Source organism: Amblyomma mixtum, chromosome 1 (genome assembly GCF_055824585.1).
Source record: "Amblyomma mixtum isolate Tamu chromosome 1, ASM5582458v1, whole genome shotgun sequence".
Taxonomy (NCBI): Eukaryota; Metazoa; Arthropoda; class Arachnida; order Ixodida; family Ixodidae; genus Amblyomma; species Amblyomma mixtum.
Window position 1 is genome coordinate 220,175,671 of NC_143012.1, and position 14,149 is coordinate 220,189,819.

The following is a 14,149-nucleotide window of genomic DNA, read 5'->3' on the forward strand; positions in this document are numbered from 1 at the left end:
TTGTCGGAAGACGGTTGACAGGTTGTTACTACAAGGTACAAAGGCGTTTAAAAGACTTTCTATTCAATGTTGATAGGTTCTATTAACAATTGTCGAAAGACTTTCTAAAGAATGTTACTAAAAATTTTTGTAAGGGGTGGATGTGCGCTCGCAAGAAAAATTTGTGCTTTTTTTCTAATTCGCTTGTTTTCCGCCGGATGGAAGTCTGTGCGCCTGGCAGATGGCTGGGCAGATAGGGACGTGTCACGATTCAGAGACATAATACAGAGACGTATAGGTGCGCTTGCACACCGATAATTGGCGCCTACATGTTTAATGACAGGAAGAGTGCAGACTGCGCGCTTTTCTCATCCGCTTGTCGTACCCGGCTCCGACCTAAACTGCGGATGTCATGCCCAGGGCTTCATCATGGCGCGCATGTGGCCATGTCGAAGTCCTCTTTCGGCAGGAAGTGCGTACTCGCGTTCAAATTCAATTACCTTCTTTTCTGTCTTTGTTTTTTTGTTAGTACTTGCAGCCTTCGGAGAAGGACGCATACTTCGCGTATACCATCAGATAACTTCACTATAGCGGATACCGCCATCGAAAGCGCTTACAGCTGAACGCGCGCCGCCTCTGCGCTTGCGCATATGACCTCGACACAGCAGGTGTGCTCGCATCTGGCAGGAACCTGGCGGCAGGAGGGAGATCTGCGCATGCGCTGTGCTCGCTATGCTGAAAGTCTCTTCCTGCTGTCTTTTGCGGGAAGATGAGAGGGAAGGTGACGCGACAATGGGGCAAGGTGGACAGCGGTCTTTCCTGCCCGTCTTCCTGTCATTAGAGCAGGCGCGTGCGTTGGCAGTCGTTGCCCTTCCCGGCCGTGGCTTCTGTCGCAGGCAGTTCGTATTTCCGTCCTTAACTGAACGCTTGAACATTGTAGCTCGATTCGTGCGCTTGATTCGTGATGTCCTTTTCCAGTTGCGACCACCGCATCCCCTCAAACTTCTTAATCTCATCCGCCCACCTAACTTTCTGCCGCCCCCTGCTACGTTCGCCTTCTCTTCAAATCTACTCTGTTACCCTTAAGGACCAGCGGTTATCCTGCCTTCGGATTACATGTCTTACCAAAGCCCATTTCTTCCTCTTCATTTCGACTAGGATGTCATTAACCCGCGTTTGTTTCCTCACCCACTCCGCCCGCTTCTCATCTCTTAACGTTACATCTATCATTTTCCTTTCCATAGCTCGCTGCGTTGTCCTTAACTTAAGCTGAACCCTCTTTGTTCGCCTCCACGTTTTTTCTCTTGAGGGATCTTGCTAAACTGCCATTTATGATCTAAGAGAACCTGCCATATGCGCTCCACACCATTCTAATTCTTCCGCCGCGGTGGCTCAGTGGCTATGGTGCTCGGCTGCTGTCCCGAAAGACGCGGGTTCGATCCCGACCGCGGCGGTTGAATTTCTTTGGAGGAGAAATTCGAGGCCCGTGTACTGTGCGATGTCAGTGCACGTTAAAGAACCCCAGGTGGTCGAAATTTCCGGAGCCCTCCACTACGGCGTCTCTCATAGCCTTAGTCGCTTTGGGACGTTAAACCCCATAAACCAACCAACCAACCAACCAAATTATCCCTCTCATGATTGGGATCAGCGGTCACTACCTGTCCTAAATAGACATATCTTACTACTCCCAGCATCTCGCCACCAAATGCGAACTGCTGTTCCCTTGCTACACTGTTGAACATTACTTGGATTTTCTGCATGTTAACTGTTCGCCCCGCCGTTCTGCTCTGCCTGCCTAACTCATTGATCATGCTTTGTCCTGAGTGACTTAGCAAGGCAATGTCATCAGCAAATCGCAGATTACTTAGGTATTCTTCATTAACTCTTATCCCCGATTGTTCCTATTTCAGGCCCCGGAATACCTCCTGTAAACAGGCGGCGAATAGCATTGGCGAGACCGTGTCTCCGTGCCTGACGGCCACAGTAGACCTCTACAATGCACATTCCCAGGAACAGAAAAAAAACCTAAGCGTCCACTGCAGTGTTCGAGACTCCACCTTATGCTAGTTATTGCACAGCCGCGGACAGTCGTCTCTTCAGCAGCAAGCATTGTACCTATGCGTATATAAGCTCAAGCCGTGTAGAAGGCGTGACAAGAAATATCTACCGCTCTGGCAGTGCCCATGCGAAATTCGATCAAAGGGTCTGACACAACTCGTAGCGGCTCATTGCACTCGCGAAGGGTCTGCGCCCATCCCAACGATGAACGACTACGGCGAATAGCTACGAAAGGTTGCCGCCCTTGCTCCAGCGCAATCCTCTGCTTCAGTTCTCCAAAGACACCACCATGATGCCTTACGCTGCCTCGAGCGCCCTCGGCAGTGAATATTTTTTCCCTCAGCTGTCAACATTGTAAAAATAGTTAAGCGGATTTCGCCGTCGGGAAGCACGCGACAAGCTTCGCAGTCCCGTCCACCCGCCACTCACGTCTATTAACAACCACTCACACCCACTCACTGCTACTCACATCAACACACATTCCCTCATCACTCATGTCCACTCAACATTCATTTCTACTCACACTCACATCCACTCGCACTCACATCTTGGCCAGTCACATCCACTAACTCATACTGGCGCTCATATCCACCCTCACCTCACACTCACATCCACTCGCCCCCACTCACAGTTGCAGACCTCAGTAAAAGTCAGGCGATATGAGTTCACTCGTGAGTGAGTGCGCCTACCTCTGCTCAGCGGCGCAAGGACTGCCTTCTTCTGCCGCTAATACATATGAAAGTAAATACTGCTCAATAATATTATGTATTTTTGCATTTTCATCAGATTGAAATAAATGTTTTGTAACAATTCCTCATCTTTGCATGGCGCGGGAGGGGGGGGGGGAGCGCGCTGCGGTGATACTTGGCTCCCCCAATGGAGCACCCTGCGCACGCCTAAGGCTAGCGCGACATGCAAGATAACTGGCAAGGCCATTAACCAGGTTAAAGGATATTAACCATTACATCATGACATCGGTCACCTCCATTGGCTGTAGGAGCTGCTTTTAGCAGCATTTTCCGTTTCCCCCTTGAGTTGTGCATCAGCCTATACACCATTTTACTGAAGGCAAGCTAGGAAGGAGTGAAATGCTCTCTAATTTGAACCACTGGGCGTCAACACCCATTTCCGCCTCCGCCGTTCCATTGTTGCCAGTCTCGAGTGGGCTGTGCAGTCGCGCTCTGTCAGCCTTTTCCGTCAGACGTTTGCCATTTTAAAGATTTGTATCCCTTTATAACTGCCGTTCTCAGTTGCAAGGCCGTCGGGACAGCACTATGGGATTGTTGACTACACGAATAACCAAAGAAATCTGAAGGGGGTCGCCAAAAACGCTTGCGGGAAGCCTGCAAAGACAGTCCCAATGAGCTTTTGACAAGTTTCTGCAACACCACTTTCTAAACATAGCATAGTGGGCGAGTTGGTAAAGGATCTTACAGGAACGAAACAGCGCACCACTTTCTCGTCTACCAGGAATTAAATTGCCACTAGACGTCCTGAGTAAACGGGAACGTCTTCGTGCCAACTGCGCACTCTCGGATATGTTCAACCTATTTTGGGGATGATGGGCGCACGGAAGTAAGTCCGGTACCGATGTTGAACCTGATATACAAGCACACGGCAAGTGATATTTCTACTTTTATGGCATCACGCATTGTTACACAAGTTGTTTTCGTTACCGTGAAATTACTGAGACAACGTCGTAACAGGGCTGGTTAATTTAAACCCTTTTGTTTTAAATTTCACCTGGTTATCAGTGGTATGATAGAGGTGCCACACCAAGACTTTAACGCATTGTGAGCAGGTCCGCAAATGCGATCGGTTTTTACGTTGCAATAGGAATGTCGTCACAATACGCGGACTGCAAATTGCTGGCCACTTCTTGGCGTTATCCTCCAATTCAACGAATTCTAGCGGATATCTGGCTTACCTGGGTTTAGCGTCCGAAGGCAACTCGTGTTCTGAGGGGCGCCGTAGTGAAGGGCTCCAGAAATTTCGACCACCTGGGGTTCTTTAACGCGCACTCACATCACACAGTAAACGGGCCTCTAGAATTTCGCCTGTATCGAAATTCGACCGCCGCTGCCGGGATCGAACCCACGTCTTTCGGGTCAGCAGCCGAGCGCCATAACCGCTGAGCCACCGCGGCGGTAAATGACAGGAAGAGTCAGGTGTTTGTTTTCTCTCGCTTTGTTCAGCATAAATCTGCGCCACACATTTAAGCAGCGTTCAAGAAGCCAGCGCTCGGCTAGCCCTTATTAAAAAAACGTCCTCAGATGTCCTCTGGAATGTCTTTGAATGCATCCTAATCCTTCGACGCATCACGCACACCAGGCACAGCAGCTTGGTCCGTCACTGTCGCGCTGGGCCTGGAGACGGCCACCCGGTCTAGGCCTGCAGGTGGCATCATGAAGCCGCAGCCGACGCGCATCACAGGTGGCGCTGCCAGTATGGGCGGCGGCACCCTGGGTAGCCACCAGTCCCGGACCGCGTTCGAGTGATCCGCGCAGAACGCAGGAGGCGCTGGACGGCGGTAAGCCGCGGGGCACGAGCCTCCGTTCCCGCATTCGCTGGGAAAGTCGAACAGTACGATCCTCGACTGCTGCTGGAAAACCCCGCGCTGCTGCATTGGCAGTGATGACGCCTGTGTGATGTCCTGCAGGAGATGGAAGGTATAAGAGTACATGTAACCGACTCACATGCGCACAAGATTATGTCTACGATCTGGAGGTTTGATAAGTGGCCCAGCCACACAGGCATATGTTGGGGTACGACCCCAAATTCTGTTCGGTACCCAACTTCAAGCTGCGCCGTCGGGTTTCAGGAAGATTTTACAGCCGATTTGAGGTTGATAATGTATAACCAAGATAACGACGAACCTCGGGCGGGAGCAGCATGGGATTACGCGACCATTGATTCGTTTACTATAGACGTGGTGGATAATTCAACAGGTGGAACGCACTCCGGAAAGGCGGCGAACTGACGGCTCGAGCTTATAGCGTTATGCTTATAGCGTTATGCGTGCTTTATTGATTCGTTTACTATAGACGTTCTGGATAATTCAACAGGTGGGGCGTACTTTGGCAAGGCGGCGAACTGGCGGCTCGAGTGTACGGCGGTAAGTACCAAGCTAACCTCGTGCCTTTTTATAGCAGGCCAGTCACTGGGACTCTTTCTTTCAGATCTCCACTGCCGGTGCCATGACAGCTGGTATATCCTATGCAAAAAAGCTGTTCGCTACTTGTAATAAATCTAAACCACATGCTTAGGCCAGATATTTACAGATAGTGAACATTTTCCTCTGTGCAGTGCTTCTGACCAAACGTAGGGCGCAAAACTTCCATGCAGGCGGTATACCGAATTACCAACGGCCGCTTCCAAAAACCTCGCGCATCAAGAACGCGCGCTCCTGAATGAACATTGAGAAGTTGCCTTCTTTCTTGCCTCAACACTGCTTTGGAGATCATCGAGCGCTTAGCTATGCTTTTAAAGCATGCGCTGTTTATTAAAAGGACTTTCGGAACGTTTTCTAATAGATGTAGACTCAAAGAGAGACAACGCTTCATGAAGGACAAACTATTAAAGTTTATATCAACTCCAAGGCGAGTCGTCGCCCGCAGCTATGCTGTCATGAGTTTCTGATTTGCAGTAACGCAGTCACTCTTTTATATAATAGTTGTTTTATCGAATCGTTACGCGCCTTTAAAGGATGCCGCTCTTTCTCTAACCGGCACGTGAACCAGTGTCACTTAAACATGGACAGTCTGCACAGAGGTTTCGTGAGAGTTGGGATTGCATAACCACAGCAATGGTGCAGTGATATGGCCAAGAAACGAAGAAGGTCCTATGATGTTGCGCTTGTGTTTTTATAGGCTCTGCGGAATTCTCCAAGTAGCTGTCTCTAGCATATGTTCCTCGTAAAAGTCAAAACGGGAGCTCTCGACAGCTCTTGGTCAAATCATCTTCACATAAAACCATACAGGGAAGCAAATAGCAATCCCGCGCAGTGCGTTGTACTTCGCTCTCTCCTCGGGGCCTTGTCCGGAAAAGGCAATCAGAACAAAATTAACTTGATGTGTATCGCTTGGTTAGCGTGTTATAGTGACAAAGAAGGCAGTTGCACAGAAAATGGAGCTTTCGTAAGGTAATGAACGCCAAAAAATGGCAGTGGCTTAGCTCAGCTAGGCGTAGCGAAAGCAGTTTGGTCTACTGACACTTCGGTAGCGACACGCCGTCGCTGTCGTTCAGCAGCTTGGCGACGTCTCTTTGCGCAACGTTCCTCTCGTTCTTCGGGCGTCTCGGCCGCCCGCTTAGCCTTTCTCGCCTCGTTTTGACGCTTTCGGCCGGCCTTGTACCATGCGACGACTTCTGGATCGGAAGACTCAATTTGACGCGGGCTGTACTGCTGCCGTGACGAGCAAGGCCCCTCTCGTTCTTGCATGGTGCGCGTCTGAGGAGCGAGCGCATCGCTTCCGGCTTAAATCCCAGCTGCGCGGCGCGACTCTGCGCATGAGCAGTGCAGCGACTGCGGCGTCATAGTTGCCATGGTAACGGGGCATTCGCAGTAGAGGCCTCTGGCGGGCACCGCGAAACGCGCTTCTGCTAGCCTAGCGTAGCTTTCGCTACAAAAATCAGATATGCCGCCAGTAGCTGTTTTGACAAGCAAAGTGCGATGACGCTATACTGAGTGGAAGCTTTTCTTGGCAACTAAGGGAAGGCTACAGGGGCGGAGCGTTCGTAACCGCGTCGTTCCACCAAATAGCCGGCTGACTGAACAAGGCGCGCCCGCTTCCCTTTTGCCCTCCCTCTCAGCAGCACTCAGCTGCTGGCCGCAATGCGCGGACGCAATGTTATACTCCGGCCCTGTGCAGGAGTCGGTGACAGTTCACTCACCACGCGCTGCTCCAGTAGCCACCGTCGGTCGGACTGCAGCGTGGTGGACGTGGCCTCGAAGGAGCTGCTGCGGTATGCGGCACTGCTGCGGGAAAAGAACCACTGCTGCGGGGAGCTCTGCTGCTCAGCGTGGGGATGCTGCGGAGGCTGTTGCGTACTGCAGCGAACCCTGGTGCTAGCCGCCCCATAGAAGTGGCCCCTGGAGAGAGCAAAAAGAAAAGCGCACTGAGTTCCCACCGCAGGGAAGCCTTTCTAGATACACTTGTCATCAGTGACCAATGGAACGGAAGCGAACTTGTTCGAGCAAGGCACGTAGCGCGCTGCGACAGGCCATGGATCTAATAGCTGCACTCTTTTTTTCATAAGGAATGTTTCTCTATTTTTGCGCCAAAGCCATTCGTAAGTTTTAACAAAAGCATCTAGTGCAGGACTGCTGCCACTTTACATTTAATGTACACTGATATCTTGGAGCACTTAAAGCCATTCGTAAGTTTTAACAAAAACATCTAGTGCAGGACTGCTGCCACTTCACATTTAATGTACACTGATATCTTGGAGCACTTAGGAGTTTGGACTGCTTCAAAATGCTTCCCCCCCCCCCCCCCCCCCCCAGCTGAGCCGTGTTTTTCGACTTTTGACAGAAGCAGAACGCCAAATGCACAAAGCAATTTGGTTGGGCCAACTCTACAAAGCTGCCGCACTCCACTACCACAGACAGTACTGTTTTCGGTACGCATCCGGTTGCAATGTTGACAGCTAAAACTCATGGCTGCCACCAGCTCATGGTACATGGCTCTCGTGCTTTTTCGGTGTAAGCTGAGGTACTGTAAAGGCGAGAGAGCCAAAAGATGTAAAAAAAAATTATTCCCGATAATTGTTTTGCACATAATAAGATATGCAAATATATACAAATAGTATACATTTGTTTTATCGTGATTTCATTTCCTTGCCGTCAAAACTAGAATTTGAATGTGAAATTCTCGCTTTTCCTTGAAACTAGGCCTTTTCCCATGAGTTCGCGCTTCAGGGATGCCAAAATAGAATCTGGGAAAGCATCGTCACTGCAAGTGGAAGTCCAGTGTTGACAGGCAGCGTGACATTCGTAGCGAGAGCAAACTCAGAAATGAACTCTGACACAGATAACCCACAAATTGAAAAAAAAAAAAAAACATTCCTGGTAAACAAATGAAACCAATTATCACAGAAGAAAATGATTCCAACACCTTTTGTCCTCTCCTGCGCTGAAACGTCGATAGCGCTAGCTCATAGCACTTTATACTGATTCGAAGAGGGCGTCCATTAAACAAGCACGTGTAAGAGTACAAGCCCATTTTGGGTTAAGCTCAGTGAGATAACAAAGCTCGCTGGGATGGCAGCAATGCGGAAGTCGCCATTTATCAGAGTTCATTGTTTGAAACGCCACTTAGGCACCATGTAAAACGCCACTTAGGCAACATGTAAAAAAGCCTGGTAATCGCGTTCGACAAGAACCCGTTAACAGACTGTCACGCCGCCTGCGGCATTGAGAGAAACTGCTGATCGCAACCCAAAAATACGAATATAGTGGAGAAACTGGAAACGATGCAAAGACGCCCTTAGGCTGGACAATGCATTCCTAACCAGCTGGATACTCTATTCGGCACCCTATCTCCACTTGCGGAAATGTGACGAGAACGTACTAGAGATGAACCGCCCCGTAATCTATAAGCACGCCCTCGGCTTCCCCTTAACGAAGTCCAATCAATGGCTCATGCACCTCGGAATGAGCCATTCATACCCAGAATTGTTGGGTAAGAATGGCGACAGCTCCCGCCACACCGGCTAAGCCAAGCAGCGCGAGCTTCCACAGCGCCGCTAACCCCATATCGTCATACGAAGGACTCTGCGTAAGATCCACAATCTAAGTGAATGTTACCCAACAGAGAACAAACAACGTTGGAAGGCTACCAGATACTCCGCGTGGATGCGCCGCCGCCTCTCGCGGATGATGACGACGAATTAGTCAACTGGAAAATAAGATAAGCTACAGCAGAAAGAAATACGCCAGGATCTCGAGCGTTGTCCGGCGTTAACTCGGCCTACGGACATCTTCGGTGAGCTTAATTTCTAAAAAGCACCAACAAGCGTTTACCATGCAAGATGTAAGCATGAAGGAGCTCTTCGCCTACGAGACCGTTGGGACTGACGCCCGTGCGAACTCGACAAGTATCACAGTATGCTGTGAAAACAGCTTCGGAGGCTATGCCTGATCAAGAAAATTACTACCCCGTAATAGTAGGCAAAAGATCCTGCTCTGTGACAATAACAATGTCACTAAGGGAGGGATCAGAATATGCTACATGTTCACGAGTGAGGCAAGAGAACTGCTCAAACTGGTCGTCTGATGCAAAACCACTGATATCAATCACGTGAAAATATTTGGTACCTCGGACAGGGCCGCGACGTACTTCGCTCCGTTGACAGTCCCAGAGTAATCTGATAGCACCTCAACATGTACCCAGCAGCAGGATACAAAAGCTTCAGATGCAGTCCAGGGGGACACATGTAAACACACTGCCCGACTCAAGAAATCTGCACTTCGTGCTGCACGAAACACATGAAAGACGGTTAATGCAAATGAACACCTTTTTCTGTCCGCTAAAACGCCAGAGGCCAAATAGCTACGCCGGAAGTGTGCCCAAAAAGCGTCTCTAAACTGAAAAGGCCACGCAGTAGCAGGGCAGCGCGAGCTCCGTAACTTCCCATGCTACAGCGCTCGCTAAAGACGTTCTCGATTATTCGCCATCTCTCATAACAAGCACATTGTCAACGCCCGGTCGACACTAGGGCCGACACAATAAGAGAGCCGTGCAAGGCGGAGGATTGCAATGAGGAATCCTACCTCAAGGAAGAAATAAAAAAAAAGGCTGTAATGAATAAAGGAATGTCAGACTAAATTGGAAAAGATCGGTAAACGGAAAGCAAAACCTAAGATAAAAATTGGAGGCTTATCAAGGTTAAGCCCAGTGGATGCGAAGCATGTCCTTAGCGTTTGGAGGCATCTTGACCGCATACACGCCCGGCGCAAAGACGCTGGCGCGGTTGCGGGCACAGAGACCAGTGATGCCAACTCAGGACAACGTTTTATCCCTAAATTGAACCCCCAAAAATCCCTAGATTGAAGAAAAATCCCTAGCCTTTGTTAATGTGATTATTTAAGCTTTAACAAAGTCTCAGCGCGGTTCACTCCTTCGGCCATTTGTAATACATTTAGTCAGAGATAAATAAAAGCGTATTAACCGCGATTGTAGCGTTTTCTTTATCTTTTATAGATGTACCTTACATAGAGGCTCCACAGATGGCGCCAGCTTTAACAGACACCTAAAGCCCCTGGGGCTTTACAGGCACGTATGGGTCACTGGAGAGATGGAGAGAAACAACGACTCTGGCGACTCCCTCTCAATCTCAAGTGAACTTCGAGCAGGCTACTCCTGTTTCATGGCACTGGCTTTTGAGCTGCTCCTTTAGCAGGCTTATCTTTACGCGCAAAGAACCAATGCAGCCATTTGAAAAAGAAATGCTGTTGATATCACAAATTCACACAGCTAGCATCGTATGCTAAGCCCCGTAAACACAGCAAACTATTTCATTCAGACAACATTAAGCGTTGTTTCAAGCGGCAGACAAAAAGACGGAAATGTTTGAATTCGTTAAAGTCCCCTTCTCGCCTCACACAGAACGCTCAGAAACGGAGAAATGACTATCTCACCGCACAGTTCTTTATTAATCATAGTCGCAATAAAGATCGTAAAATAGTAGTAAGGGCGTGAAAGAAATGACATCACGAGAAACTGACATATCTCAAAAATGTAATCTTGTTATAGTTATACAGCAATCATACAGATATAGGGTTGGTAATTACAAAAACTGAAAATGATTCCTCACAACTAAGAATATGATTTTTTTCTTGTTATTGCACAGCAGAATGAAACGAAGTGGTCTCACGTACGCGGAGAATGCGATCAACTGTTTTTTTTTTTTTTCAAAACCCTGCAGCACTGAAGCACTTTCTCCAGTTACACAAAAACACGTACGACACAAATGATACTGTATGCAGAGATAATGTAAACACGCGTCCAGTGTCGATGCTGATGCGTACAGAAAGCTTTCTTAATTCTCTAGGATATTATATGGCACACAAATAAGGAGTTAAGACGCGCACACAACCTTCATCCCTTAATCATCGTACATGTCTTTGTTCATCCTCTTCAAATGAGAAGGAGTGATCTTGAAGTTATAACAGCAGCTGTCCATCAATGTTCTTTTTGCGTGCAGCAAGCCGCACAAAGCGTCCGTTGAGAGCCTGTTTCTCTGTTTTGTTTTCAACAGGTTGACTTGCGAAAATACACGTTCGACAGCAGCGCTGGAGTGTGGTAGGCACGAAAGGTTCTTCATAAAACTTGACAGCAGCGGGTACTCTTGTGATCCGTCTCCTTTTTCCATTTGAGACACTTTGTGCCAGAACTGGCTCGCAGACAAGTCAGCGTGGTCGCTCAGCTCCATGTTACGGAGAAGTCGCCATTCTCTGTCCAGTTCGTTCATTTCGTTTTCTTTTATGATCAACGGAAAGGAGACAGCAAGCGACGCGATTGATGGTACTGTCTTGCCCGCGACGACTTTCGGGTCCAGGGCTCGAAGACTTTTCATCTGTTCATTTTTCATGGGGAACCGCAGGTAGATCTGATGAACTGCTTCAATAAAAAACGCTAAACACCGCAGCCGAAAGCTGTGAACCTGGTTGTCGTTTAAGCCGTGTGCGTTCCCGGCTAGTGCGGCAGTTGGCTTTGCTCCGAGATAAATTTCGTGCAATGGCAGGAACTTTGCTGGGTCTTTGTATCGCACATCGGACAACGGCGTGGCCTCCAAGTAGTCTCGCTTGATGTAGCATTCGAGTAAGCATTTGAGCATGGCCGAAACCTTTTCATGGAGCAAGTGGATTCTGGTTTCTTCCGACTGCATTTCCTTGTTTAGGTTAGTGAAGCAAGGCAGCACGTACTCAAGGAACTCGAGGTAGAGTTTCGTTGACGGGTCAGTCAGTTTTTCTAAAATGGCTTCTGCAGCAAGCAGGCGTTCCTCAGTGGCTGCTTTCTTGAAAAACAAAATCAGGGCCGGCATCTGCTCGAGCAAGCGCGTCACAACAACTTGGAGGGACAGCCACCTTGTTTGGCTTGGGTGCAACAGTTTGTGCGGTTTAACCTCTGCAAGCTTCTGGAACTCTTGGAATGCAGATGTCTGCTTCGGCGACAAAAAATAGTTGAAAACATCGCGTGCCAGGTCCTCAACTCCTCTTGGCAGTGTTTTACATGCGTACGAGGCGCACAGATGGAACGAATGGCATACGCACTTCATTATGAAGATGCCTGGAATTTCTCCTTGTAGCAGCGACGCGACTGAATGGTGTGCGCCCATCATCACGTTCGCTCCGTCGGCAGCAAAACCAATCAAATTTTTCTCGTACGGAATTTCCGCAGCACTAAACACTGCCTTCAGGCTAGTGTACAGAGCGCTGGCAGTCGCATCACTGACTGGCACTAAGTCCAGAAACGCATCCATTATGCAGCCGTCGACGTTCATTACTCGGGCCACGAGCGACAGGTGCTTCACCGTTGCGTTGTCAGTAGATTCGTCCACCAGAAGAGAGAACTTCTGTTTGCGCAAAAGCTTACAGAGCTCTTCGCGACTGTCCTCTCCAAGCACATTCTTTATAATGGCAGTGCACTTTGTCCGGCCGCAACTTAAGTTTTTTGCAATCTGCGAGTCGTTACATGACGTCTTGACAACATCAACTAAATGCCCCATGACATTAAAGGGCAGATTGTGTTCTGTGATAAAAGCGGCAATTCTGATTTCAGCCTCTTTGACAGATTTGTCCACTTGACTTTGCCCACTTATTGAAGGCATGGATGTCAGCGCGGGGGTCGATTGTAAGCTTGCAGCGTTTTTCTCGTGTTTGGACCTTGCAAGGTGGCGGTCGATTTCTGATTTTCCCCCTTTACAATCAGATCTGCATGCTTTGCAGAAAAAATACAAGGGCCCTTTTTTACTGGCTGACAGCCACCCTCTGTACTTTGGATCAGCTTCCCATTTGTCAAATATTTTTGGTCGTATGCTTTCGCTTTCTCTCTGCTTGGCTCACCTTCCTCAAAGTCTCCTGGTCCAGAAGTTGCCATCTGACATGCAGCACGTTTGCACGAAGAAGGTAAGCGGTGAGCGTAAACGTAGCACGTTGATCGAGAAACTACAAGTCAAAATTCAACTTTGGCTTTCCCAGAGGAGCAGTCACTCGTAGCGCCAGAGATGCCACACACGTTACACAGTTTGAAAGTCGCATGGTTTCGTTTTTCCTCACCGCGCAGCAGCCGATAATTTCGAGTTGCAGAACTGCTGTCGCCCTCTCTCGGCTCGGCAGAAAACCAAAAATAAAGGAGCAGTAATTAGCATTTTTCATAGTTTTTTTCTTTTCGAAACAAAAGATAATCAGATACGCTTGTCATTAGTCCATCGTAAGTAACAATTAAATGGCCTCTCGAAATCCCTAGATTTCACAAAAAGACGCTAGATCCCTAAAGCAAAGAAAAAACCCCTAGATCTAGGGATAAATCCCTAGGGTTGGCATCACTGACAGAGACTGACGCGACGGCGGGCGCGCGCCGCCTCATCCCTGGCGTGACGTCACATATCACGTCGTGCAGCGATGGTGGCGCCGCCGCCGCGTCGCGCGCGACGGCCCGAACCGAAGCGTGGAGGCCTCCGCCGGGCGACGTCCGACGGCGCGATATGAGGCCCCATCTGCAGCCAATGTGACGTCATCACGTGACGTCACATCATGTGATCTTACTTCAAGGTCAATGGTGGCCACCGCCGGGAGGCGACCGACGGCGCGATATGCATGGAGGAAGAAAAACTAGGAGGGACCATGACGTCACAATCTTGAAGCCTAGTCATAAAAAATATAATGGAAAGCATCATGGGAAATAGGCCCTCACGTGACAAGGCAGTGGTAGCTCTTAGCCGGATTTCGGTTTCGGTTTCGCTCTCTTGCTGTACGAGCAACTGCGCGACCATCTGCTTGCGTTCACTGATGGCTCCGTGGTGAGCGCAAACTGCTCGCTCGCCGCAGCGGCCACCATCCCCGAGCGACGCGTGCGCTGACTGCGGCGCAGTGGAGATACTGGAGCACATG

The 14,149-nt window shown here is 49.2% G+C and overlaps 2 protein-coding genes and 1 long non-coding RNA gene across 3 annotated transcripts in view; 1 reads left to right on the top strand and 2 right to left on the bottom strand.

The window, feature by feature from the left end:
* LOC149370947 (sulfotransferase 4A1-like) overlaps positions 1-4,097 on the bottom strand; it is a 28,362-nt gene extending 24,265 nt beyond the window's left edge. The window contains exon 1 of the mRNA XM_089563900.1: positions 3,965-4,097. The gene's annotated coding sequence lies outside the window, so the exon portion shown is untranslated. The remainder of the gene's footprint in view (positions 1-3,964) is intronic.
* A 111-nt stretch (positions 4,098-4,208) lies between these two features.
* LOC149370949 (uncharacterized) overlaps positions 4,209-14,149 on the bottom strand; it is a 40,712-nt gene continuing 30,771 nt past the window's right edge. The window contains exons 6-7 of the mRNA XM_089563890.1: positions 6,928-7,126; positions 4,209-4,690 (exon numbers count right to left, since the gene is read on the bottom strand). Of these exons, the coding sequence (XP_089420016.1) occupies positions 4,340-4,690; positions 6,928-7,126 (550 nt within the window). The 3' untranslated portion in view covers positions 4,209-4,339. The remainder of the gene's footprint in view (positions 4,691-6,927; positions 7,127-14,149) is intronic.
* LOC149370950 (uncharacterized) lies at positions 4,323-5,291 on the top strand. The gene is made up of 3 exons (XR_016286427.1): positions 4,323-4,706; positions 5,103-5,152; positions 5,217-5,291. It is a non-coding gene; the product is annotated as an uncharacterized LOC149370950 (long non-coding RNA).